Source organism: Macaca fascicularis, chromosome 19 (assembly GCF_037993035.2).
Source record: "Macaca fascicularis isolate 582-1 chromosome 19, T2T-MFA8v1.1".
NCBI classification, from domain to species: Eukaryota; Metazoa; Chordata; class Mammalia; order Primates; family Cercopithecidae; genus Macaca; species Macaca fascicularis.
In genome coordinates this window covers 45,410,024-45,435,961 of record NC_088393.1, presented here as the reverse complement: position 1 = coordinate 45,435,961, position 25,938 = coordinate 45,410,024, and the positions used below count along the sequence as shown (strand labels likewise).

General features: G+C 52.7%; 1 protein-coding gene across 23 annotated transcripts in view; it reads right to left on the bottom strand.

Annotated features, from left to right (window-relative positions):
• Nucleotides 1-3,085: 3,085 nt before the first annotated feature.
• CATSPERG (cation channel sperm associated auxiliary subunit gamma) overlaps nucleotides 3,086-25,938 on the bottom strand; it is a 32,734-nt gene continuing 9,881 nt past the window's right edge. For 2 of the 23 annotated variants that reach the window (XM_045380606.2, XM_045380605.3), the window contains exons 6-29: nucleotides 25,829-25,901; nucleotides 23,510-23,665; nucleotides 20,622-20,793; nucleotides 18,586-18,723; nucleotides 16,904-16,963; nucleotides 16,584-16,703; nucleotides 14,493-14,543; nucleotides 14,259-14,388; nucleotides 13,246-13,357; nucleotides 12,178-12,336; nucleotides 11,982-12,094; nucleotides 10,965-11,178; nucleotides 10,535-10,597; nucleotides 10,232-10,430; nucleotides 9,978-10,096; nucleotides 9,082-9,162; nucleotides 8,936-8,992; nucleotides 6,743-6,899; nucleotides 6,483-6,546; nucleotides 6,279-6,374; nucleotides 5,917-6,006; nucleotides 3,978-4,070; nucleotides 3,784-3,883; nucleotides 3,086-3,517 (exon numbers count right to left, since the gene is read on the bottom strand). In XM_045380606.2, the coding sequence (XP_045236541.1) occupies nucleotides 3,251-3,517; nucleotides 3,784-3,883; nucleotides 3,978-4,070; nucleotides 5,917-6,006; nucleotides 6,279-6,374; nucleotides 6,483-6,546; nucleotides 6,743-6,899; nucleotides 8,936-8,992; nucleotides 9,082-9,162; nucleotides 9,978-10,096; nucleotides 10,232-10,430; nucleotides 10,535-10,597; nucleotides 10,965-11,178; nucleotides 11,982-12,094; nucleotides 12,178-12,336; nucleotides 13,246-13,357; nucleotides 14,259-14,388; nucleotides 14,493-14,543; nucleotides 16,584-16,703; nucleotides 16,904-16,963; nucleotides 18,586-18,723; nucleotides 20,622-20,793; nucleotides 23,510-23,665; nucleotides 25,829-25,901 (2,884 nt within the window). In that variant the 3' untranslated portion in view covers nucleotides 3,086-3,250. Of the gene's footprint in view, nucleotides 3,518-3,783; nucleotides 3,884-3,977; nucleotides 4,071-5,916; nucleotides 6,007-6,278; nucleotides 6,375-6,472; nucleotides 6,547-6,658; nucleotides 6,900-8,935; nucleotides 8,993-9,081; nucleotides 9,163-9,977; nucleotides 10,097-10,231; nucleotides 10,431-10,534; nucleotides 10,598-10,964; nucleotides 11,179-11,981; nucleotides 12,095-12,177; nucleotides 12,337-13,245; nucleotides 13,358-14,258; nucleotides 14,389-14,492; nucleotides 14,544-16,583; nucleotides 16,704-16,903; nucleotides 16,964-18,585; nucleotides 18,724-20,621; nucleotides 20,794-23,509; nucleotides 23,666-25,828; nucleotides 25,902-25,938 lie in introns of those variants that run through there. The other 21 variants (XM_015441863.3, XM_065535456.2, XM_074023429.1 and 18 more) reach the window with 16 other exon arrangements.

The window sequence follows — 25,938 nt, the reverse complement described above, 5'->3', positions numbered from 1 at the left end:
TTACACCTGAACATTCAACATCGCTTTTTCTCTCTTTTTAAAAAAAATTTATTTTAAATTTTTTGTAGAGACTCATACTGCCCAGGTTGGTCTCGAACTCCTGAGCTCAAGCGATCTTCCTGCCTTGACCTCTCAAAGTGTTGGAATTCACAGGTATGAGCCACTGCGCCTGGACAGCACGTTTTTCTCAAGCCGGGCTCTCACTCTCTGTCTCCACTATTTAGAATGTCATCTCCATGGAGGCAGGACGATTTCCTTCACCACTGAATTCCCAGTATCTCAGTGCTTGGCAAATATCAGTCGACAGTCAATAAATATTTGTTGGCCGGGCACGGTGGCTTACGCCTGTAATCCCAGCACTTTGGGAGGCCGAGGCAGGTAGATCACTTGAGGTCAGGAGTTCGAGACCAACCTGGCCAACATAGCGAAACCCCATCGCTACTGAAAATACAAAAAAAAATTAGCTGGGCGTGGTGGCACGCACCTGTAATCCCGGATACGCAGAAGTCCAAGGCAGGAGAATTGCTTGAACCCAGGAGACCAGCTTGCAGTGTGCTGAGATCACGCTGCTGCACTCCAGCCTGGGTGACAGAGTGGGACTCCTTCTCAGAGAAATAAATAAATAAATGTAAAAATACCAAAAATTATCCGGGCATGGTGGTGTGCATCTGTAATCCCAGCTCCTTGGGAGGCTGAGGCAGGAGAAGCACTTGAACCCGGGAGGCAGAGGTTGCAGTGAACCAAGATCGCCATTGCACTCTGGCCCGGGTGACAGGCTCAAAAAAAAAAAAAAGAAATTATATATTTGTTGAATTAATGAGTAAATTAATATGTGAAAGAAGTTGTGGTGTTAAAAAATATTTTAAACAAAAATGATGGCTGGGTGTGGTGGCTCACGCCTGTAATCTCAGCACTTTGGGAGGCTGAAGTGGGTGGATCACCCGAGGTCAGGAGTTTGAGACCAGCTTGGCCAACATGGTGAAACTCCATCTCTACTACAAATACGAAAAATTATCTATCCAGGCATGGTGGTGGGTGCCTGTAATCCCAGTTACTCATTCGGGAGCCTGAGACAGGAGAATCACTTGAACTTGGGAGGCGGAGGTTGCAGTGAGCCAGGATCGCACCATTGCCCTCCAGCCTAGGCAACAAGAGCAAAACTCCATTTAAAAAAAAACAAAAACAGGCCGGGCGCGGTGGCTCAAGCCTGTAATCCCAGCACTTCGGGAGGCCGAGACGGGTGGATCACGAGGTCAGGAGATCGAGACCATCCTGGCTAACACGGTGAAACCCCGTCTCTACTAAAAATACAAAAAAGTAGCCGGGCGAGGTGGTGGGCGCCTGTAGTCCCAGCTACTCGGGAGGCTGAGGCGGGAGAATGGCGTGAACCTGGGAGGCGGAGCTTGCAGTGAGCTGAGATCCAGCCACGGCACTCCAGCCTGGGCAACAGAGCGAGACTCCGTCTCAAAAAAAAAACAAAAACAAAAACAAAAAAACCCAAAAAACCACGATGATACGGCCGGGCCAGGTGGCTCACGCCTGTAATTCCAGTACTTCGGGAGGCTGAGGTGGATGGATCACGAGGTCGGGAGATCGAGACCAGCCTGGCTAACACGGTGAAACCCTGTCTCTACTAAAAATACAAAAAATTAGCTGGACATGGTGTCATGCGTCTGTAGTCCCAGCCACTCGGGAGGCTGAGGCAGGAGAATCGCTTGAACCCAGGAGGCAGAGGTTGCAGTGAGCCGAGATAGCACCACTGCACTCCAGCCTGGGTGACAGAGCAAGACTCCATCTCAAAAATAAATAAATAGTTTCAAGTATGAGGGGAAATCCAGTCTCTGTCACTTTATCTTGGCTGGAAATGCAGATGGTGATATTCAGATCATATGTTGACTTGGCTGATACAGGATTATGATGTGTTCATCTGGACCACGAGGTGACTCAATAGAATCTTGGTGGTGGAAACAACCTTAGCCAACAGACCTTACACACGAGTGTTGCCAACTCTTGTTATTGTCAAGTTTCATTAGGTTTTTGTGCTACCAACCATGCCTAATCGATGCCAATCCCAATTTATTCCTCCACCCCAACACTCTGAGTGAGCACCAACTAGGCATAGTCTCATACCTGTCCTCATTCGCTCCTTCATTCATTCATCCAGTAATGCTGACCGAATGCCTACCACGCAACAGGTTATTTTTTTACTCATTTATTTCCTCCTGCCTTCATGCCTCCATCTGTCAATTCATTGGTCACTATGCATCCATCCAGATTATGGACTGCATAACTAGCCTCAGATGGTGAGAGGAGTTGTCCTGAGGTCAGAGACTGCACTCAGAGGAGGACAGAGAAGAAAAAACTACAGAGAAAGGAAGGCTGAATCCTGTGGACCTTGGGGACTACTGGATCAAACTGTACCTGAAGCCTGTAAATTACCATTTTCATGTAGACCATTTGAGGGAAATACTTGCTACTTGCAACTAAAATAAGAATCCTGACATCACCAGGGTCCCATCCTTAAGACATTAGATAGGTGTTGACATTCAAAATACTTAACACTAAATAATCAGAGCAGATGGTGGGCCATAGCAATGGGCCTGGATTGTGGAGGATCCTGCTGGACCACAGGGAGGTCTGGGGCACCCTGGGGAGGGGCTCAGCCAACAGGCACACAGAGAAGCCACTATTTAACAGGTGGCCTAGGTTTTTGATATTTTATTTATTGTTTTGTTGAGTCGGGAGTCTCAGTCTGTTCCCCAGGCTGGAATGCAGTGGCGCAATCTTGGCTCACTGCAACTTCTGCCTCCCAGGTTCAGGGGATTATCCTGTCTCAGCCTCCCAAGTAGTTGGAATTACAGTCATGCACCACCATGCCCAGCTAATTTTTTGTATTTTTAGTAGAGACAGGGTTGCAGGTTTTCACCATGTGGGCCAGGCTGGTCTCAAACTCCTGACCTGAAGTGATCTGCCTGCTTCCGCCTCCCAAAGTGCTGGGATTACAGGCACAAGCTACAGTGCCCAGCGAGGTTTATGATATTTTAATGTGCAGCTATGCTGGTACAAACCTTCTGAACTCAAGCTCTTAAGAGGGCCCACAGCTGGTCCTGAAAAAAGGCTTTATTTGAGTCTGAACGAGAAGTAAACATCAAGCAAAACAGAGGTCTGAGCTGGGTGACAGGCTGCATCTTCAAGATGGGCCTCGTAGGGGAAGTGTGACAGTGACTGGGGGCTGGGGCACGCGGCAGACTCAGGTCATCAACTGTCTCTCCACGGCTTCCTTGGGTTCAGCCTTGTCCTCTGTCATCCTGGAGCTGAACATGGAGCCCATCCTGGAACGTCTCAGAGACTGCATGCTCGACATTCCGGAAATGGAGGCATAGGTGTAGTAGGATTCTGAGGCAATGATATCATTTATCTTCCACCGGATCATCGTGCAGCCCTTCACCACGAGGGGCCACAGGAGGCAGAAGGCAATGTAGAAGATCACCAGGCCCACAAACACGCTGAGTGACACCTGCAGGGAGCAAAGAATAAATAAAGAGTTGGCACATGATAAGGTACACAGTCCACAATCTGGATCCACAGTTACAGGGAAATTGACAGATGGAGGCGTGATGGCAGGAGGAAATGAATGAGTAGACAGCCTGTGGCATGGCAGGCGTTCAGTCGGCATGACCAGATGAGTGACTGAAGGAATGAATTAGTGAAGTACAACAAGCATAGGTGTGGAGGTGTGGGCCCTTGCCCACCCAGCGGGGCAGCTCCTGGACAGCCACTCACCATGAGGATGAAAAGGGCCCGCTTGGGACTGAGTGGCAGCCCGTGGATGTGCAGCAGGAAGGTGAGCTGGTAGTTGCAGTAGGTGCTCGTGTCCACTCCTCTGCGGGGGTTGGGAGGGGACCCAGGATTAGAGGAGAAGCCAGGCATTCCATGGGCAGCCCCTGACCCACACCTGGGCCACTTGCCTGGCTCACCTATTGCTCACCAACACCTTGAAGAAGAATTCAGGGGCGAAGATGCCTTGGGGAACATTGTCATAGCATGGGGCGTTCTCCAGACAGAGCCATCTGCAAGCCAAAGATCAGGCAGTTGTGCTACCAACCATGCCTAGTCTGTGCCAACTCCCAATTTCTTCTTCCACCCCAATGCTCTCGGTGAGGACCAAATGGGTGCGATCTCATGCCTTCCCTCATTCCTTCCTTCATTCACTCATTCAATCATGCTGACTGAACGGCTACTGTGCCACAGGCTGTCTACTCATTCATTTCCTCCTGCCTTCATGCCTCCATCTGTCAATTCCTCTGTCACTGTGCATCCATCCAGATTACAGGCTCTGTACCTATCATGTGCCAACTCCTTATTCATTCTTTGCTCCCTTCATTCCTTTATCCCATAAATACAGCTTGAGCACTTATTAGGTACAAAGTCACATCTTTCATTTATTTCCTTCTCTATTCATTATCCAATAAATGCAGGTTAGGCCGGGCGCGGTGGCTCACACCTATAATCCCAGCACTTTGGGAGGCCGAGGCAGGTGGATCACTTGAGGTCAGGAGTTCAAGACCAGCCTGACCAACATGGTGAAATCCCATCTCTACTAAAAATTACAAAACTAGCCAGGCGTGGTGGCATGCGCCTGTAATCCCAGCTACACGGGAGGCTGAGGTGGGAGAATCACTTGAACCCAAGAGGCGGAAGTTGCAGTGAGCTGAGATTGTACCACTGTACTCCAGCCTGGGTGACAGAGCAAGAGTCCATCTCAAAAAAATAAATAAAACTAAAAAATAAAAAAATAGAGCAGGTTAAATTCTGACTAGGCGCAAGTTGTTCATTCATTCACTGCCTTCATTTGCTCATGGCTTCATTTTTTTCCTTTCATTGAATGAAACTTATTGAGCCCCTATATATGAATTTGTTTCTCCATTGTTTTATTCATTCATTAATACCCACATTCAAATATCAATAAATGCCTGCCATGAATTGATTTATTCATTTGTTCATTATTTCATTCAATAAATGCTATGTTAACCAGCCTGGCCAATATGGTGAAACTCCATCTCTACTAGAAAAAAAAAACAAAAATTAACCGGGCATGGTGGCGTGCGCCTGTAATCCCAGTGCTTTGGGAGGCTGAAGCGTGAGGATCACCTGAGGTCAGCAGTTCAAGACCAGCCTGACCAACATGGTGAAACCCCATCCCTACTAAAAATACAAAAATTAGCCAGGCGTGGTGGCGGTTGCCTGTAATCCCAGCTACTTGGGAGGCTAAGGCAGGAGAGTTGCTTGAACCTGGGAGGCAGAGGTTGTAGTGAGCTGACATTGCGCCACTGCACTCCAGCCTGGTGGACTACAGAGGGAGCCTGTCTCAAAAAAATAAACAAACAGGAGGCTGAGACAGGAGAATCGCTTGAACCCGGAAGGTGGAGATTGCAGTGAGCTGAGATCATGCCACGGCATTCCAGAGTGGGCAACAAAGAGCGAAACTCCATCTCAAAAATAAAAACAAATTTATGAGTCTATTCAGGACCCAGTTCTGGAGGAGAGACAGACCCCACACCAGACAGTGACTGCCCAGGGCTGTCCACTCTAGAATGGGGATGCACAGGTAGGGGACTCAGGGGCGGGATGGGAGAGCCCCAGGCGACCATGGGAGCCACGAAGGGACAATTGTCCCATCCTGAAACAGAAAAGTCCTCCTGGCTGAAGGGGTATCTGCCTAAGGCCCGACGAGAGGAGGAGGGAGCAGCATTCCAGGCAGGGACTTCAGCTTGTGCAAAGTTCAGCCCCATTTGAGTAACACAAAGGCAGTCAGTGTGACTTGGGGATCAAGAGGCCTCCTGGGGGCAGAAAGGATGGGTGGGCCTGATGGACTACCGACAGATGGGGGCCAAGAGGGCCAGGCTGCGCACTCACTCGATACCCGGGCTCTCATGGGACATGATGTGGAAGGCTGAGTCTTTGGTGGTCCTTTTGGTCCTCGTGGTCCAGATAAGGCTGTGGGTCCTGTGCAGGACGAGGTCATCTCAGCCAGGGGTTGGGGAGGTGTGGGGGAGGTATGGCCTCAGTGGTCAGTGTGGAGGGAGGCCAGAGGTGGGTGCAGGGGGCATGGTGTTAGGGGGGCCCTGCAGGAGTTTGCCTGTGGGATCCTAAGAGCCCCACTGTGGGCGGGACCTGAGATGCGGAGGCGGGGGCTTATGAGGTGGGCTTGGCTTGGAAGTGGGAAAGGCCTCCAGGGGAAGCAAGGCCAATTACGCGTGGGGCCCCACAGGGATTACTTGTCCAAGGGGCTGTTGAAGCGGTAGATTTCGTCCTTGTTGTAGTCCTTGAGTGTGTCCAGTGTGGGCCCGCCACCCACCACCAGCAGCACGTAGCTACCAGGGACAGAAGTGCACACGGACTGGTCTCCGGGTCTCGAGTCCTGCACCCATCCCCTTCCACTCCCTCCACCTGCCCTAGCTACAAGTTGGCCACGCCTTTACCTGCCCTGGAAACTGCCGGAGTCTCCTGTCACCAAATCTTGAATCAAGAAGAAGGGGTAGAAAACTATGGGGTTGGAGGGGGTTGAGACGGGAAGAAGAAATTAGCCTGGCCTGAGAAGCTGAGGACCGAGAAGGGGGAAAGTGAGATGCCGGGGGAAAGAGGGTGGGTAGCCTGTGGGCAGAGGAGCGGGGAGGGAGAGCGCAAAGTGGTGGGCGCAAGAGGACAGTGAACGATGCAGGGGAAGGGACTGGACACACACTGTCCCGGAAGAGAAAGCAGGGCATCTCGGGGTCCACTTGAACGCAGTCAAAGTAGTGTTTGTTCTTCAGGCGGCTGTATTCCAGAGTGTAGGTGATGTCGAACGCCAGACGCTTGCCTGGAGGGCAGCCAATGAACACTGGCACCATCAGGTTGCCCTCGGTGGGAGGAAAAAAGGCTCATGGGAGTGGCCAGGGTCTCCTCAGGCCCCTGGAAAGGTGAGGGGCAGGAAGGACAGTACCCCTCCCACAAACACCACCACCAACTGCCTGGCTCTCCCTCACCGCCAAGAGCAATATAGTCATTAATATCATTAAAACGGCTTGGCGCAGTGGCTCATGCCTGTAATCCCAGCACTTTGGGAGGCCGAGGCAGGCCAATCACTTGAATCCAGAGTTCGAGACTAGCCTGGCCAGCACAGCAAAACCCTTTCTCTACTAAAAATACAAAAAATTAGCTGGGTGTGGTGGCGCATGCCTGTAATCCCAGCTACTCGGGAGGCAGAGGCAGGAGAACAGCTTGAACCAGGGAGACAGAGGCCAAGATTGCGCCACTGCACTCCAGCTGACAGAGCAGGACTCTGTCTCGAAAAAAAAAAAAAAAAAGACGCAGAGTCCACTCATTCTCTCCCTTAAACCTCCAACTCCTTTGCCCCCACCCTGTTTTGTCCAACCTTGTCTTCTCCAGAGTCTCCCTGCTTCCAGTTCCCTCATTGATGTCCCCCCACCCCATGCAGCCAGATGGGCCCTGGGGACCCTCGAGTCCCTCCTCTGCTTGGAGCCCTCCCAAAGAACCAGCTCACGCACCATGGCCCATGAGGCCCCACTTACTCTGCCCCATCGCTGCTCTGAGTTCATCCCGCCACATTTCCCCTTGCCCACCCTGTGATGTGGTCACACTTCCTCCTTGTTTATTCAGTCTAGCACATGAAATCTCATGTACTCTAAGGAGGTGGGGGCTGTTACAATCCCTTTTGACTGCCCAAGGTCATTCTAACCCAGGAGAGAGGAACACCAGGATCTGCATGCCCCGGAGTGGGTAGGGAAGTGGGTGAGAACAAGAACTCTGGGGCAGGCCCCTCCTCTACCACTTATTAGCTCCCTGGGTTACACTGCACCTCTCTGAGCCTCAGTGTCTGCCCTGGGCAAAGGCGATATCACATATATAAGCAAGTGAAGAACCAAGATCCCAAAGAACTGAATGAGGAATGTGTGAGTGGGCAGAAGAAGAGAGAGATGTGAAGGCAGGGCCAGGCCAGCCCTTGTGCCACCTTTGTGCCAATTGCAAAAAGTGGCCCTGGGCCAGGCGTGGTGGCTCACACTTGTAATCCCAACACTTTGGGAGGCCGAGGTGGGCAGGTCACCTGAGGTCAGGAGTTTGAGACTAGCCTGGCCAACATGGTGAAACTCCATCTCTTCTTAAAATACAAAAAATTAGCCAGGCATGGTGGTATGCACCTGTAATCCTAGCTACTTGGGAGGCTGAGGCAGAAGAATCGCTTGAACTCGGGAGGCAGAGGTTGCAGTGAGCCGAGATTGCGCCATTGCATGCGCCATTGCACTGCAGCTTGGGGGACAAGAGTGAGACTTCATCTCAAAAAAATAAAAAGGCCCTGTTGCTCGCTCTATTCTCCCTCTGCAGAAAAGTTATCAGAGGGAACACATCAGCTTGTGTGCAACCTGCACAACTGGGAAGGTGGCCCTTTCTGAAAACATGAATGAATGGAAGGAGTTAGGCTGGGTGTGGAGGCTCATGCCTGGAATCCTAGCACTTTGGGAGGCTGAGGCGGGTGGATCACTTGAGTTCAGGAGTTTGCGACCAGCCTGGCCAACATGGAGAAACCCTGTTTCCACTAAAAATACAAAAAATTAGCTGGGCATGGTGGTGGGCACCTGTAATCCCAGCTACTCGGGAGGCTGAAGCAGGAGAATCACTTGAGCCAAGGAGGTGGAGGTTGCAGTGAGCCAAGACTGCACCATCGCACTCCAGCCCGGGCAACAAGAGCGAAACTCCATCTCAAAGAAAAAAAGAACGAAAGGAGTTAATGGGTAGTAGTGGGTGGGTGGATGAATGATGAGAAAGAATGAGAAGAAAGGAAATTATGAATGATTAGTGGGATTCTCAGGGGATTAGCCGTGTTGAGACCTGACCCCAACCTTCCCCTCCCAGGGCCCAGTATCCCAAGCTCCAATACTTGCATACGGGCCCCCGCGTGCGTTTCCTGGAAGCAGAGCCCGGATGAACCCACCACCTGCAGGTAGGAGCAGGTGAAGATGGTGATCCCTGTGGGCCCAGGCTTCCCCACCATCCTGCACCCTCCCCTCCAGGCTTGGACCTCACATTGACCGTCATGGAAGACTTCATAAGGTGGTGTCCACTAATGCCTTGGTCATAGCAAACCTTTTTATCCTTGAGCGTAATCTGGGGTTGAAGGAGGGGAGAGGCAGAAATGAAGGGGTGAATAGGTCTCCCCAAAGACCAACAAACAGTTCAAATAACCCACAGCTGGGGCGAGGTGGGGGCTGGTAGGAGAACGGAAGTCTTCCATTTTCTACTCAGGAATAGGCTAACGGGGCCAAGCGCAGGGTGGCTCGTGGCTCGTGCCTCACACCTCACACCTCACGCCGAGGCGTGAGGATCTCTTGAGCCCAGGAATTCGAGACCAGCCTGGGCAACACAGGTAGACCCCCCTCTCTACAAAACATAAAAAGTTAAGGCTGGGCACAGTGGCTCACGCCTGTAATCCCAGCACTTTGGGAGGCTGAGGTGGGCGGATCATTTGAGGTCAGGAGTTCAAGACCAGCCGGGCCAACATGGTAAAAATCCATCTCTACTAAAAATACAAAAAATTAGCTGGGTGCGGTGGTGTGCACCTGTAATCTCAGCTACTAGGGAGGATGAGGCAGGAGACTCGGTTGAACCTGCGAGGCAGAGGTTGCAGCGAGTCAAGATTGTGCCATTGCACTCCAGCCTGGGCGACAGAGTGAGACTCCGTCTCAAAAGAAAAAAAGAAAAGAAAGTTCGCTGGGCACTGTGGTGCATGCCTGCAGTCCCAGCTACTCAGGAGGTTGAGGGAGGAGGATCACTTGAGCCCAGGAGGCCAAGAATGCAGTGATCGCGCCACTGCACTCCAGCCTGACAGAGCAAGACCCTGTCTCAAAAACAAACAAACAAAAAACAAAAACAAAAACAAAACAAAAAACCTCCCTTGATCCCAACTGCCTGCCGAGCCTCACCGAAAATAGCACCGCGTTGCGATTAATCAGGACCTCCTGCTTCACCGAGGCCTCGATGCAGCCGGGGTCGGCCAGCACCACGCCCACGTCTACGTGGCTATGCAGCTCGAAGACGGTGCCTGCTCGGGACAGTAAATGGGGTTAAGGCCTCCCTCACAGGCCCCGCCCTTCGGATGGTGTCCCCTCCCCCCAGGCTCCCAGATTCCGGCAGCCCTCGCCCTGCCCTTCGGGAGTGACTCTGGCCCCGCGCAGACCGAGGTCTGCCATCGTCCGGAACGAGCGGCTCTGCGCCGACAGGAAGATGGCGAAGCTGTACTCAGTGCCCTTGTCCAGGAAAATGCGCTCCGGCAGCTCGTACGCGGACTTGAGGTTGTAGATCTTTTCGTAGCTGTCCATTTCTATGAACACGCCGCCCGCGCTTCGCCAGTTGCTCGCCAGGAAGAAGTAGTAATCCTGGAGTACCGCATGCGCGCGGCAGAGTCAGCGCCGGGGCTGGGGGCACTGTGAGGGGTGTCCGGGCACCGCCCCTTTCCCGGCTCCCAATCCGCTCCGCCTACCTGGTCTTGTTTGTTATTCTCCCACCAGCGCCAGGTGGGGTCGTGCACCGGGTCCGCGTATGGCTGCAGGGATCGCCCGGCACCGTAAAGGGATTGGGCGGTGGGGCGAGGGCCCCGAGGCAAGCGGCATCCCCAGACCCCCTCCCAGCCTCAATGCCAGCTCCTAACCCAGAGCAGAAGATACACACCCCAGCGCATCCCCAGACCCTGCTTTCAAACCGGCCACACCTCCAACACCCTCCCCTGGAAGTCCTGCTCAAGCCAGGCCCCGCCCCCACGTCCCCCACCCACCCCACCCCCCAGTCCTCCAGTCCTACAATCCTGCTGCGCTCCGCTCCACAAGCCTCGCCCTCTAAGCCGGCTCCCGGCTCCCCGCTCCCCGCTCCCCGAGTCCGGTCTCAGGCCTGCCCGCCCGCCGCCGGACGCCCACCTTGTCGTACACGGAGTGCAGCCACAGCAGGTAGTAGATAAGGCCCTGGTAGATGGCTAGCGAGTTCTCGTTGTGGAAGCCCGAGCGCTCCAAGACGTGCGGTGGCCGTGCCCGGTAGCGCTCCTGGCGCGTGTATCTCTGCGGACCGGGCAGGTTCCTCAGGCGCATCACCGAGAAGGGGCAGAAGTTGGTGAAGGAGAGCATCAAGTAGCCCCTGGGCAGCGGCAGGAGGGAAGGGCTGCTGGCTCTAAGGCACCCCGCGCACTGGAAGCTTCCGCAGGCCTCTTTCCCACCTCACCCACTTCCTGTATTGAATCCAGCCCCGATCTTCCTCCTCAGCGTCAGCCCCTGCTGCCCAGAGGCCTCTTCACACATCCCCTCGGACGTCCCTCGATCCCTGAGACCAGAATCCTCCCTGCTCAACGGGCAGTCCCCATCTGCCTGTCCACTTGACCTCTTATCTTTGTTCCACCTCCTGCTTCCTCCTTCCACCCCAGTTCCCTGTCCCTGCCCCGAGTCCAGCTGCCTCCCTGGGTTGCTCTGATCCACCTTCTGCAGGACAGCGACCAGAGGCATCATTATGGCACGCGGTAAAATCCGATCCTGCAGTCCTTTCCTTTAGTCCCATCCATGGCTCCCCCAAGACCCTCAAGATGAAGTCCAAGTTTCTCCCCATGACCACCAGGCTCACTTCGTCCCCCTTCCCATCAGGGCTTCTGCACAGCTGGTTCTCCCGTTCTGGGACACCCTTCCCCACCTTATCACTTGGCTAATCCTTCCTCACCCTTCTTGTCACAGTGCATACACCTCCTCCTCTTTGAAGCCCTCCCTGATGCACCTTCCCCCCTGGCCAGGTTCGGCTCCTCCTCTGAGCTTCCATAAGTGCTGAACTCCTGCCATCGTAGCCCTGAGGCTGTCACTGGGGTTAGCTCGGTCTCCCCTCTCTCAAAAATGGTAGCTTCAGGAGGGCAGTGCCGGGAGCCCTCAGACCCCTGTCATGGTCCGGTGTCCTCTCACCCTTTCCGATCCAAGTCATAGTGGCTGGTGTGCTGTTGATACATCAGAAGCTGTTCCACGGGCATAAGCCTCTTGACCAGCTGGCCCTTCTGGTTGTTCATAAGGTACACCAGCTACAGGGGGAAGGCAGAGTCAGGTGAGCTGGGGTCAGCCCTCCTGCGGTGCCCCAATGTCCCCGCAGAGCCCCGCCAGGCACCTGGTACAGTTTGCTGCCTTCGTAGAAGAGGGTCAGCATGGTCTCATTGGATGCGTAGAGAGAGGACTGTTGCATCAGCTGTAAGCTGATGTGCACCTTCCAGCCCTTGGATGGGAACAGCCGGTACACCCGGTAGGTGCCCTCCAGGAGGTACCAGATCTGTGGGTACGATAGCCGGATGTGTGTGTGTCAGGACCATGGGGTCCTCTGATCCCACCTCACCCTCTGCCCAGTGTGGTGGCCCCATTGTTTGAGGGATGAAGTTTGCAAACTCACCTCCACTGGGACCAAGGGCGCTCCCCTTCCTTTTCTCTGTGGTGCCATCTCTCTACTTCCCTGAGCCCAATCACCTCTGGTTCCAGCCCTCACACACTATGATCATGTTTTTCAATGTTTTTGGTCTGTTAAGGTTTCTAGCACTTGTAACCTAAACGTCCCTAACATACACACTCCCTAACAGCCACGGTTCCTAGGGCCGAGACCTCTTTTTTCTTCTCAAATGGTGAGAGCTTCCACGGTCTCACCATTTCCTTGGCCTCAGTTCCCCATCTCTGCACTAATGCCCACCCCCATACACATCTGAAGGGAACCTTCACTACCCTTCCTGAACCACAACCTGGGTGATCCCCTCCAGCCTCCAAGATGTCCCCCTCCATGTGGTCTCGCCCATGAAGCCCTCCCTGACATGCGCAATCCCCCCAGAATGGGCCAGGTCCCCCTACTTCCATAGGTAATATTTTCCCCATTGCAGCCCCGATCGCTCTGTGTTCTCCAGCACAGGGGGCAGGTACACAGTAAATGCTCAATATTTATGAAGTGAACGAGTGCACTGTGGGATGAAAGAGGGCCGCCTCTGAACATTAGATCATAGCTCTGGTCTGCATGACTTTGGAGCTGACACTCTGAGTTCCAGGGATTGCAGCTATAAATGGAGCTTCACTGCCCTTTCTCAGGGTCCCCGAGGGTGCCCCCTTCCCTTAGCTCCTTTACTCTGACAGGGGGAAAGAGGGACCCCTGGGGTTTGGGGGTGGGCAGAGAGGGAATGGGGAGAGGGGCAGGGCAGCCCACCTCCTCCGTCTCCGTGACAATAGCCACAGCCCCACGGAACGATCTGGTCATGTATTTGATGGACAGTTCCTTGGGGAAGTCTGCCAGGTAGATGAAGTTTTCCTTGTTAGAGCTGCAGGGACAGAGATGGAGAGCTGGGCGCATCCTGGACAGCCACTTACCCCAATCCCAGGCCTAATAACTCGGGAGCCACTTACTCAGTTTCTCCACTTGGAAGAATGTGCAAAGGAAGCTTGAAATCCTAGCTCCCGCCCCCCAACCCAAACCCTTTGAGAGTCTCCAGCTCCCCATCTGTAAAACAGAAGCATCGGGCCAACCTGGCAGTTTGCCAGCCACCCAAGAAAGTGGCTCAGGGGCCCCTAGGTTCCTGAGGGTCGAGAGGGTGGCTGGGGTGGGGAGGATCCTAAACTGTCCCTAGAAAATGCTCGTCAGTTAGCTGGGCACGTGGTTCACACCTGTAATCCCAGCACTCTCGGAGGCTGAGGCGGGAGGATCACCTGAGGTCAGGAGTTCGAGACAAGCCTGCCCAACATGGTGAAATCCGTCTCTACTAAAAATACAAAAATTAGCCAGGCGTGGTGACATGCAACTGTAATCCCAGCTACTAGGGAGGCTGACGCAGGAGAATCACTTGAATCAGGGAGGCGGGGGCTGCAGTGAGCTGAGATTGTGCCACTGCCCTGTAGCCTGGGTGACAGAGCGAGACTGTCCCAAAACAAAAACAAAAACAAACCCTAGAAACTGCTCATCTATTGCTCACACAGGCTGGGTCTTTATATAAGGTTTCATTTTTAAGAAAAGGGCTCCCACAGCTTTAAAACATTGGCTCCCCTCGTCCCAGCACTGACTACCCTAACGGTGTGTTCCCCATCACCGTCCTGGTAACTTCTGGATTTGGGCATCCTCTGAAGGCTTGGTGAGACTCGCCTAGTCTGATCTTGAAAGCATCCACACCCTAAAGGTGCTGGGGAGACAGAGTATGCCTGGCCCACCCGGGAGTGGTGGAGGCCCACCTCTGCAGGAGAAAGTTGCCCCAGATGAAGATCAGGTGGTTGTACGGGTTACAGGAGATGCCCTTGGGGGTCATTACAGTGTTGGTGTAGGACTCCGTCCCTAGGATCATCAGGAACTCCAATCCTCGAGCTGATCGGGGCAGAGGAAGAGAAGACACGGCAGTAAGGTGGAGTCACCTGGGCCCCTCCTGGCCCACAGCCGCCCTTGAGGCCACCTCTGCCTTCCCCTCCTACCTTCAGGGATGAACTCCGGGATGTGGTAGAGAAGTTCCAGGTCATCATTAGCTACGGGGGGGGGGGGGGTGAATACAGCAAAATCTCCTGAGGCTCTGTGCTTTCAAAACCTGGAGCTGGAGCAAGTTGCTTGCTTCTCAGCCTCCTGTAAAACCCTCCAAAGAGCTTCCCACCCGGGCTTGCTAGTCCTTAAGAGTTTCTTCCACCGCCCCCCGCCAAGACAGGATCTCTCTGTCGCCCAGGCTGGAGTGCAATGGTGTGATCTCGGCTCACTGCAACCTCTGCCTCCTGGGTTCAAGTGATCCTCCCACCTCAGCCTATAGAGTAGCTGGGATTATAGACACGCACCACCACCACGCCCAGCTAATTTTTTGTATTTTTTTTTTTTTCCAAGATGGAGTCTCCCTCTGCTGCCCAGACTGCAGTGCAATGGCGTGATCTCGGCTCACTGCAACCTCTGCTTCCCAGGTTCAAGCAATTCTTCTGCCTCAGCCTCCCGAGTAGCTAGGTTTACAGGCACCCACCATCATGCCTGACTAATTTTTGTATTTTTAGTAGAGACAGGGTTTCACCATGTTAGCCAGGCTGGTCTTGAACTCCTGACCTTAAGTGATCCCCCCCAACCCCGCCTCGGCCTCCCAGAGTGCTGGGATTACAGGTGTGAGCCACTGCCCCCTGCCAATTTTTGTATTTTTTTTTTTTTTTTGAGACGGAGTGCAGTGGCCGGATCTCGGCTCACTGCAAGCTCCGCCTCCCAGGTTCACACCATTCTCCTGCCTCAGCCTCCCGAGTAGCTGGGACTACAGGCACCCGCTACTGCACCCGGCTAAATTTTTTGTATTTTTAGTAGAAACCTGGTTTCACTGTGGTCTCGATCTCCTGACCTCGTGATCCACCTGCCTCAACCTCCCAAAGTGCTGGGACTATAGGCATGAGCCACCGCACCCGGCCCAATTTTTGTATTTTTAGTAGAGAGGAGGTTTCGCTATGTTGCCTAGGCTGGTCTTGAACTCCTGAGCTCAAGCATTCCACCCACCTTGGTATCCCAGAGTGCTGGGATTACAACAATGAGCCACCACGCCCAGCTCTTTTTTTTTTTTTCTTTTTGAGACAGGGTCTTGCTCTGTCACCCAGGCAGTGGCATGATCATAGCTCACTGTTGCCTCAACCTCCTGGGCTTATGCCATCCTTCCACCTCAGGTATATTCCACGTAGCTGGGACTACAGGCGCACCTCCATACTCGGCTACCTTTTTTTGTTTGTTTTTTTAATTTGTAGAGACAGGGTCTTGCTATGTTGCCCCAGGCTGGTCTTGAACTCCTGGCCTCAAGCGATCCTCTGGCCTTGGCCTCCCAAAGTGCTGGGATTACAGGTGTGAGCCCCATGCCTAGCCCTTTAGAATTTCTTCATGTGAATTATAAAAAGACACTGCCTCTGAGAGGGAACAGTCCTGTTAAGGCACAGGACCTGTCTCCTCTGACCCCTCGGTTGGGGGTTTTGTGCAGTGCACAGCCTGTACAACTCTACATGGCGGCCCTATTCTCACTGCAGGTAAAATAAAATATCTTTATTGGCTGGGTGCGGTGGCTCAAGCTTGTAATCCCAGCACTTTGGGAGGCAGAGGCGGGCAGATCATGAGGTCGGGAGATCGAGACCATCCTGGCTAACACGGTGAAACCCCGTCTCTACTAAAAAATACAAAAAAAAAAAAAAAAAAAAAAAACTAGCCAGGTGAGGTGGCGGGCGCCTGTAGTCCCAACTACTTGGGAGGCTGAGGCAGGAGAATGGCGTGAACCCGGGAGGCAGAGCTTGCAGTGAGCTGAGATCCGGCCACCACACTCCAGCCTGGGCGACAGAGCTAGACTTCGTTTAAAAAAAAAAAAAAAAAAAATCTCTTTATTGTGAGTCACAGAGCCCTTTCAGATCGCCAAGCCTATACCCAGTTCTCCACTGCTACCCCTCATCCAGGAGTGGCACAGATAATGTCGCCCTCCCTCTGTCTGCTGGGCATAGATCCCTCAGGATGGGCATGCGGTCCACAGTCTGGGCTCCTGCCCCTTTGCGCCCAGCCCCTTGCATCGCCCTGATTACCTGTGTTGTAGCTGACCACCTGGAAACGTTTACTGGCATTTTCATATTCGCTCTCCACTAGCAGCAGTAGGGTATACTCACCCGCGATGTAGTCAGACCAAATTATGGAGCAGGTGGTAACTGAGAGGGAAAGGGGCAGTCCAGAGCCACCCCAGGGCTCAATGGCCTTGGTCCTGTGCCAGCTGTGCCCCTCCCCATAACTCTCACCCCTCCCTAAGACACTGCCCATTCTTTCCCATGACCCCTGCCACCCTCTCCTGCTCTTCTGCATCCTCAGTCCCCCCAGCCTCCCGCCGCAGACCCATCAGGGGGATTAGTACCTCCTATCTGCTCGCACACAGACCACTCCCTGGGCAGCATCTCAAAGGACACCTGGCCATCTGCAGAGCAAGGTGCGGTTCATGTTCAGTCCCTCTCCCTCCTGTCTGGCAGCCCATCAAGCCAACTCTGATTGCCCTCCTCATGCCCACCAGCCCCTCAGTCCTTGGGATCTCATTCTCTGGCCTTCCGTCACTCACACCTGGCCTATCAGAGCATGTCTGTCTCTGGTCACAGTCATGACACTGTGGGTCTCATGGCTCAGGTCTGGCCATGAGAACCACAGTGGGCCAATCAGAATTTACTCTGGGACTTGTGTTAGAATTAATGGGAAAGATGCTGTCTTCATTCTCTTGGCATGACTCAGACTAGTAGGTGACTTGAGTCTTAAGCTTTAAGGGGCTACCTTTAACCTCCATGGAGGAATAGCTACCTGAAAATGGACCCAAATTATAGGACCAATAATAATAAACCATTTGTAACACTCACCACATCGCTAGTACTAAGACCTTTACAAAAACCAACTTATTTAATCTTTATATCGACCCAGTGACCTAGATACTAGTACTACCATTAGTCACATTTTGTAGGTGAAGAAAATGAGATCAGAGAGGTCAAGTTACATATTGAAAGGCACACAGCAAAGGTGTGATGGAGCAGTCTCTCTCCAGAATCTGTGCTATAATTAATTACTATGCTGCACTACCTTACCAAGAGATGGAGTCCTGATGACATACACTGTGAGCCCCTGGATCCAGCCATACCTGAAGTTGAACCTGAGTCTTTTCATTTATGTAAGTCCACAAATTCTTTATGCCTATTATTACTATTATTAAGACAGTCTCATTCTGTTGCCCAGGCTGGAGTGCAGTGGCATGATCTCGGCTTACTGCAACCGCTGCTTCCCAGGTTCAAGCAATTCTCATGCCTCAGCCTCCCAAGTAGCTGGGACTACAGGTGTGTGCCACCATGCTCAGCTGGTTTTTGTATTTTTAGTAGAGATGGGGTTTCTCCATGTTGGGCAGGTTGGTCTCGAACTCCTGACCTCAGGTGATCCACCCACCTCAGCCTCCCAAAGTGCTGGGATTACAGGCATGAGCCACTGTGCCCAGCTGTACTTAAATTATTTTTGAACTGGGCTTCTGCTATTTTTGTTTTTCTGGTGGTGGATTTGTTTGTTTGTTTTGAGATGGAGTCTCACTCTGTTGCCCAGGCTGGAGTGCAGTGGCGCAATCTCGCCTCACTACAACCTTCATCTCCTGGGTTCAAGTGACTCTCCTGCCTCAGCCTCCTGAATAGCTGGGATTTCAGGTGCCTGCTACCATGCCCAGCTAATTTTTGTATTTTTAATAGAGATGGGGTTTCACCATGTTGGCCAGGATGTTCTTGAACTCCTGACCTCAAGTGATCTGCCTGCCTCAGCCTCCCAAAGTGCTGGGATTACAGGCATGAGCCACCGTGCCCAGATCTTCTGCGCTTTAAAGCCAAGTACATCATGAAAGATACATAACATACCCCCAAGCCCTACCCCTACAAACGCATCCCTCCACCACCACCATCACCACCCTCAGCCTGGGGGCCCTCCTCAGGGCACATGGTGATGAGTGAGGTCCCAAGGTTAGAATCCTTGGAGGTGAGAGGGTATGGAGGGGTCCCTGGGGCTGCCAGAGGCCCACACCCTTACCTCTGATGGTCCCGAAGTGTACAAAACCCTCATGCTTGCCCGTGGTGAGGGCCATTATGTACTCAGAGCCATTGCTATGGAAATACACAGGGCACAGCTTCTTGATGCACTCGCTGGCCAGGACACGAACCCAGCTGCCTAGGGAAGCCAGCATGGGGCCTCAGACCCAGGTGGTTGGATCTGCGGCCTCTGCCCTCCGCCCCGCCCACATTTCCCTGGCTTTAGTGAGCCTGTTATCTGTCCTATGGTGCTGCAGCACCTGTTCAGTGTGGTGTCAGGGAGCACCTGGCAGAGGGCACCCGCTGCCTTTGAGAAAATCCTCCTTTGCTCACACTCTGTCCATGAGGGTCAGATTGGGCTGACACCTCCCTTGCACTCCCTTGGCCACAATGATTACCATGTGACCAAGCTGGCCAAATCAGAGGCAATACCAGCTTGCAATCAGCAACAAGATGCTCTTTTCTGGGGCTACTGAGGGGCATACAAGTCTACAGTTGCTGGGCAGGGGCCGGAGTCACCGTGGCATGCACGAAGAGGTGACTGTTTAACTGTGACAGTGACCCCCTGGTGCAGCCATTCCTGAAACCAACACGCTACTGGGCTTTTCAGCCACGGAAGCCAATAAACACCTCTTTTCTTTGGCTTAAGCCAATTTGAATTTGGTTCCTCCCACTGTCAAAGTGCCCTAAGAAAGAGAGAAAGCAAAGCTGCTGGGAACACCCATTTACTTATAAGTTACAGTCCAATTTCCGGTGACTCTGGAAGCTGACAGTTCTGAGATGGCAGGAAAAACTAGAAGAAATAGGAGAGCTTTGGCATTTTTTTTTTTTGAGACGGAGTCTCACTCTGTTGCCCAGGCTGGAGTGCAGTAGCACTATCTCGGCTCACGGCAGCCCCACCTCCTGAGTTCAAGCGATTCTCCTGCCTCAGCCTCCCGAGTAGCTGGGAGTACAGGCACCCGCCACCACACCCAGCTAATTTTTGTATTTTTAGTAGAGACGGGGTTTCAACACATTGGCCAGGCTGGTCTCAAACTCCTGACCTTGTGATCCGCCCGCCTCAGCCTCCCAAAGTGCTGGGATTACAGGTGTGAGCTACTGCACCTAGCTTTTTTTTTTTTTTTTTTTTTTTTTTTTTTTTTTTTTAGATGACATCTCGCTCTGTCACCCAGGCTGGAGTGCAGGGGCACGATCTTGGCTCACTGCAACCTCCGCCTCCAGGGTTCAAGCGATTCTCCTGCCTCAGCCTCCCAAGTAGCTGGGACTACAGGCACGTGCCACCATGCCCAGCTAATTTTGCTAATTTTTTGTATTTTTAGTAGAGACGGGGTTTCACCGTGTTAGCCATGCTGGTCTTGAACTCCTGACTTCAAGTGATCCACCCGCCTCAGCCTCCCAGAGTGCTGGGATTACAGGCATGCGCCACCGCACCCAGCATTTTTCTTTTTTTGAAACAGGGTCTTGCTCTGTCGCCCAGGCTGGAGTGCAGTAGTGTGATCATAGCTCACTGTAGCCTCAAACCCCTGGGCTCATGTGATCCCCCCTCCCATCAGCCTCCTGAGTAGTCTGGCCTCCTGAGCCACTGTGCCTAGCCTCTCTTTTTTGTCTCCGATGAGTTTCCCTTGAGGCTTTGCCCATCTGTTTCTCTCTCTCCTCCCGCTCCTTCTGACTTGCCATGCCCCTCTCCCTCTTTCTCCCTGTCTGGTCTCTCTCGGCATGTCCTTCTGCCACCCTGTGTGGGCACACGCATGTGTCTGCTTCTCTCTACCTCCCTTTACTCTCACACCCCCTCTTCTCACAGTTGCTCACAATTCCCAGGAGGGTCTGAGTGGAAGCCTCATCCCGGCAAAAAAAAAACAAAAAACAAAAAAAGAGGGGGCAAGGAAAGGTCCATTCGGGATGGGCAGGGGTGGTCAGGGCCTTAGCAAGTTCCTTCCCTGCTGCCTCACCCACAGCAATGCCAGCCCCAGGTACCTTCTGTGGAGGGGTTCACCGGGGTGCCCTCCCCAGGCGTGGGTCCTGCCACAGCCCACTCACCACTGCCGCGGTTTCTCTCATAGAGTGTGGTATAGGTGCCTGTGAAATAGTAGACCAGCTGGTTCTGCCGAATGAAGAGGGTGCTCTCGGTAGCAACAGTGTCATAGATGGTGGCTGTGAAGCCAGATTGGGGGCAGTAGAAGGAGCCCACCCAGCAACTGTCAATGCTTAGCTGCAGGGGAGCAGAGGCCAGTGGTGAGCAGGTGGCCTTGGCCTCAGCCCCCATGTCCTGCCTTGCAGGGAAGCTCCTGCTCTGACAGCTGCCCCAGAGTGCTCTCCCTGCTCACCCTGCAGCAACACCTTGGTTGCCAAACCTCCCCTATATGGACCAGAGAAGCAGGTGACCCAGGCCTGAGCCAGTTCAGGCTTCGTGTGCCCCCTGGAGTTGGGCAGTGCACAGCATGCTCAACGGTCCTTAGCGGTCCTTGTACCCCTGGCTACAGTCAGGGTTACACCTACATGGATACAACACCCCTTGCTCTCCCCAAGGGACTTTTTTTTTTAAAAGGCTGGATCTGGCTCTGTCACCCAGGCTAGAGTGCAGTGGTATGATCACAGCTCACTGCAACTTCAAACTCCTGGGCTCGAACGATCCTCCCACCTCAGTCTCCCGAGTAGTTGGGACGACAGGTGCTCACCGCCATGCCTAGCTGATTTTTTAATTTTTATTTTTGTAGAGGTGAGGTCTCGCTATGTTACCCAGGCTGGTCTTGAACTCCTGGGCTCAAGCAATCCTTCCGCCTCAGCCTCCCGAGTAGCTGGGACTACAGGTGCTTGCCACCACTCCCAGCTAATTAAAATAAATAACTGTGTGATGAAACCCCGTCTCTACTAAAAATACAAAAAATTAGCTGGACGTGGTGACACGCGCCTGTAATCCCAGCTACTTGGGAGGCTGAGGCAAGAGAATCGCTTGAACCCGGGAGGCATAGGTTGCGGTAAGCCAAGATTGCACCACTGCACTTCAGCCTGCGTGACAAGAGTGAAACTACATCCAAAAAACAAAAAACAGAGGAATGTGGTCCAAGAGATGAGACAAGAAACCCCGTCTCAGTGATACTGTTTGAAATCCTGGGCCAAGCAGAGCCTGAAGTCTTGAATTTTTTGGTCTCGTGAACCAGTAAATTTTCTTCTCCACTTTCAGGAGATGGCTAGCGAAACTCTCATATCCATTTCCCTATATTTTTTGGTGATTGAATTTAGCTGGGCATGTACCACCCAGTGTCCCCTGCAGTTGGATGTAGCCAGGTGACCCCTTCTCACTAGCGGAATGTCAGTGGATGTGAAGCTTGCTTAAAAGAAAATGGCTTGCCCTCTACTTCTTCTCCTCCCCTTTCCCAGTGGCTGCCGTCATACAGAGGTCAACACCTCCAGCCCAGGGGATGGTGAAGTGAGAAAATGGAAGGAACAAGGTTCTTCACCTCTGGACTGTTACGAGAATGAGCAACAGCCAGGTGCGGTGGCTCACACCTGTGATCCCAACACTTTGGGAGGCCAAGGTGGGTAGATCATTTGAGGTCAGGAGTTTGAGACCAGCCTGGCCAACATGGCAAAACCCCATCTCTACTAAAAATACAAAAATTATCCAGGTGCGGCGGTGGGTGCCTCCAATCCCAGCTACTCGAGAGGCTGAGGCAGAAGAATCACCTGAACCCGGGAGGCAGAGGTTGCAGTAAGCCGAGATTGCACCACCGTACTCCAGCCTGGGCAACAGAGCGAGACTCTGTCTCAAAAAAAAAAAAAAAGAAAGAAAGAAAAAGAAAAAGAAAAAACGAGCAACAGTCTTTATTTCCGTCATTCTCTTCCAGGGTCTCTTTGTTACAGCATCTATACCTGGACCCCAACCAACAAAGGTGAAGCGAGCTGCGCAGGGGGAGGATCTGTTTCCTGGGGGCAGTGTGGAAGGGAGTGGTGGGGAGAGACAGGAGCGGGGAAGACAGGAGACAATGAGATGAGACCATCAGGGAGAAATCCCCATGGTTAGAGAACAAGAACAGGCTGCGCACGGTTCTCTGTTCTCTGGGTAAACCAGTTCTCTGGGTAAACCAACCTGGCTTGGCATTCTGCCTGTAGCTGCACTAATTCCAACATATTTCTGTCGCTGAAGCCAAAAGATCCTTACTTCAGACACTCCCTCCCTATTATGGGATAATATAGGCTCTCAATGCCTAATAGGAAACTCTTGGGCAGAGATGTATATTGCAATGCAGAATTTTCCAGAGTGGAGAAGGTAATGGCACACATATACCATTGGTTATGGAAGCTATTAACCCTTTTTTTTTTGAGACAGGGTCTCGATCTGTCTCCCAGGCTGGAGTGCAATGATATGATCATAGCTCACTGCAGCCTCAAAGTCCCAGGCTCAAGCAATCCTCCTGCCTCAGCCTTCTGAGCAGCTGAGACTACAGACTCATGCCACCACCCCGGCTAAGTTTTTCATTTTTGGTAGCGATGGGGTTTCACTATGTTGTCCAGGCTGGTCTCAAACTCCTGCTCTCAAGTGGTTCTCCTACCTCAGCCTCCCAAAGTGCTGGGATTATAGGCATGAGCCTCTGCACTCAGCTGGAAACTATTAACTTACATCATCCTCACAATAATCCTATGAAGTAAATATAAGTATTACTACCATGTTACAAATGGGAATCTGAGGACCGGGTTGTTGAATGCCAAGTCCAGGGTCAGGCAGCCAGGTGGCGGCAGAACCAGGATTTGAACCTAGGCCTCTGGCTGTAGAATCGTGTGTTTTTTCTTCATGCTCTCTGCCTCTCATGGTGACTGATGTGTCTGTGGGGACCTCTTCTAGAGCCCCAGGCCCCCACCCTATTCCAGGGGCTGAGGCCCAGCTCCCTCCAAGAGGCCCCGCCCACCATCTGCCCCACACCGTTCACCTCCACCAGAGAGAAGTCCTTGAAGCTGGTGTCGGTCATCAGGACGTACTTCTCATTGGGAATGCCTCCCAGGATGAGCACAGGTGACTGGTCCACAGTGTGCCACAAGGGCCTCGATGAGATACCCACAAAGTACTGGGGCATCAGGTTGAAGAGCTGCCAGGGATGGACAGGAGGGATGCCAACACTCCCGCCACTCTCCTGAGGCTCCATCTCATTTAGGTCCAATGCCTGACCTGGACCCACAAGGCCCCACGCAATTTGTCCTTCTCAATTCCTTGACCTCATTCCTTACCATTCTCCCCCTCACCCCCCTCTCTCCCAGCCACACGGCCTCTTCTCTGCTTCTCAGACCTCCCAGGCACACGCCCACCTCAGGGCCCCTGCTTCTCCTGATGAAATGCTCTTCCCCTAGTATCCATGCGATTCTCTCCTTGGAAGCTTAAACTTCTCAATGAGGCCTTTTTTTTTTTTTTTGAGACGGAGTCTCGCTCTGTTGCCCAGGCTGGAGTGCAGTGGCCGGATCTCAGCTCACTGCAAACTCCGCCTTCCGGGTTTACGCCATTCTCCTGCCTCAGCCTCCCAAGTAGCTGGGACTACAGGCGCCCGCCACCTCGCCCGGCTAGTTTTTTGTATTTTTCAGTAGAGACGGGGTTTCACCGGGTTAGCCAGGATGGTCTCGATCTCCTGACCTCGTGATCTGCCCGTCTCGGCCTCCCAAAGTGCTGGGATTACAGGCTTGAGCCACCGCGCCCGGCCAAGGCCTTTCTTGACCATCCTATTAAACATTGCACTCTCCTTCTGCACAGACCCAACTCCCATTGTCCTGTTCCATTTCTCTCCAGAGCACTTACCACCCTTTACCCTACTACGGAATTCACTTGATTTTCACATTTACCAGTTTGCCAGGTTGCCATCTGTCTCCCCTACTACAGTGTCAGCTCCAGGAGGGCAGAGATTTGGGTCTGTGGGTTCACTGCTGTGTCCCCATGATGCAACAACGTGTGCTCAGTAAGTGCCTGCTGAGTGACAGCATGAATGAATGGGTGAATGCATCGGGATTAAGAATATGGGTATGAGGCCAGGCGTGGTGGCTCACGCCTGTAATCCCAGCACTTTGGGAGGTTGAGGCGGGTGGATCACCTGAGGTCGGGAGTTTGAGACCAGCCTGCCAACATGAAGAAACCCCATCTCTAATAAAAATAAAAATAAAAAATCATTAGCTGGGTGTGGTGGCATGTGCCTATAATCCCAGTTACTCAGGAGGCTGAGGTAGGAGAATTGCTTGAACCCGGGAGGCAGAGGTTGCAGTGAGCCGAGATCACACCACTGCACTCCAGCCTGGGCAACAAGAGCGAAACTCTGTCTCAAAAAAAAAAAAAAATTGCATATGGGCATGGGTTGGGCGCAGTGGCTCACACCTGTAATCCTAGCACTTTGGGAGACCGAGGTGGGCGGATCACTTCAGCCAACCCTGGCAACATGATAAAACCCTGCCTCTACTAAAAATACAAAAACTGAGGGGAGAGTATCACCTGAGCCTGACGAGGTCACTCTCCTGCACTCCAGCCTGGATGATGCACTCCAGCCTGGATGATAGAGTGAGTCCTCATCTCTACAAAAAATAAAAAAATTATTAGCCTGGCGTGGTGATGGGCGCCGGTAATCCCAGCTACTTGGGAGGCTGAGGCAGGAGAATTGCTTGAACCCAGGAGGTGGAGGTTGCAATGAGGTGAGATTGTACCACTGCGCTCTAGCCTGGGGGACAGAGCAAGACTCTGGCTCAAAAACAACAATTAACTAATTAATTAAAAAGTTAGCTGGATATGGTGGTACATGCCTGTGGTCCCAGCTACTCGGGAGGCTGAAGTGGGAGTATTGCTTGAGCCCAGGAGCTCAAGTCTACAGTGAGCCATGATTGCAGCACTGCACTCCAGCCTGGATGACAGAGCAAGGCCCTGTTTCAAAAAAAAAAAAAAAAAAAAAAAACATATGTGTGTGTGTGTGTGTGTGTGTGTGTGTACAGGTATGTACAGGAGTCAGGCAGATAGGCAGATAACTTCAAGACTCCTTCCATGCTGAGGGACTATGGGAAAATGGTTCCATCCCTTTGGGACCTCAGGTGTCTCCTCTTTATAATGGAGTATGTGAGAGTATGTCCCCTCAAAGAGTCACTGGGGAGATTAATGGAATCTTCATGTGGGGCCTGGCATGAAGTTGGTGCTCCCTAAATGGGATCTGCTGCTTATCTGGGAAGTAACCAGGGCGTCAGCGTAAGGCCCAGACCATTGTCTTTTTCCCCTGCCCAGATTCCCTCACCTCATCTCCCACAGTGAATTGGATGTCATTGTCCTGGTTTCTCTTCAGGAAGCCATTGATATTCACCTGGAACCTAGCAGCAGGTGCAGGACAGGCGCAGGTGAGGTCCC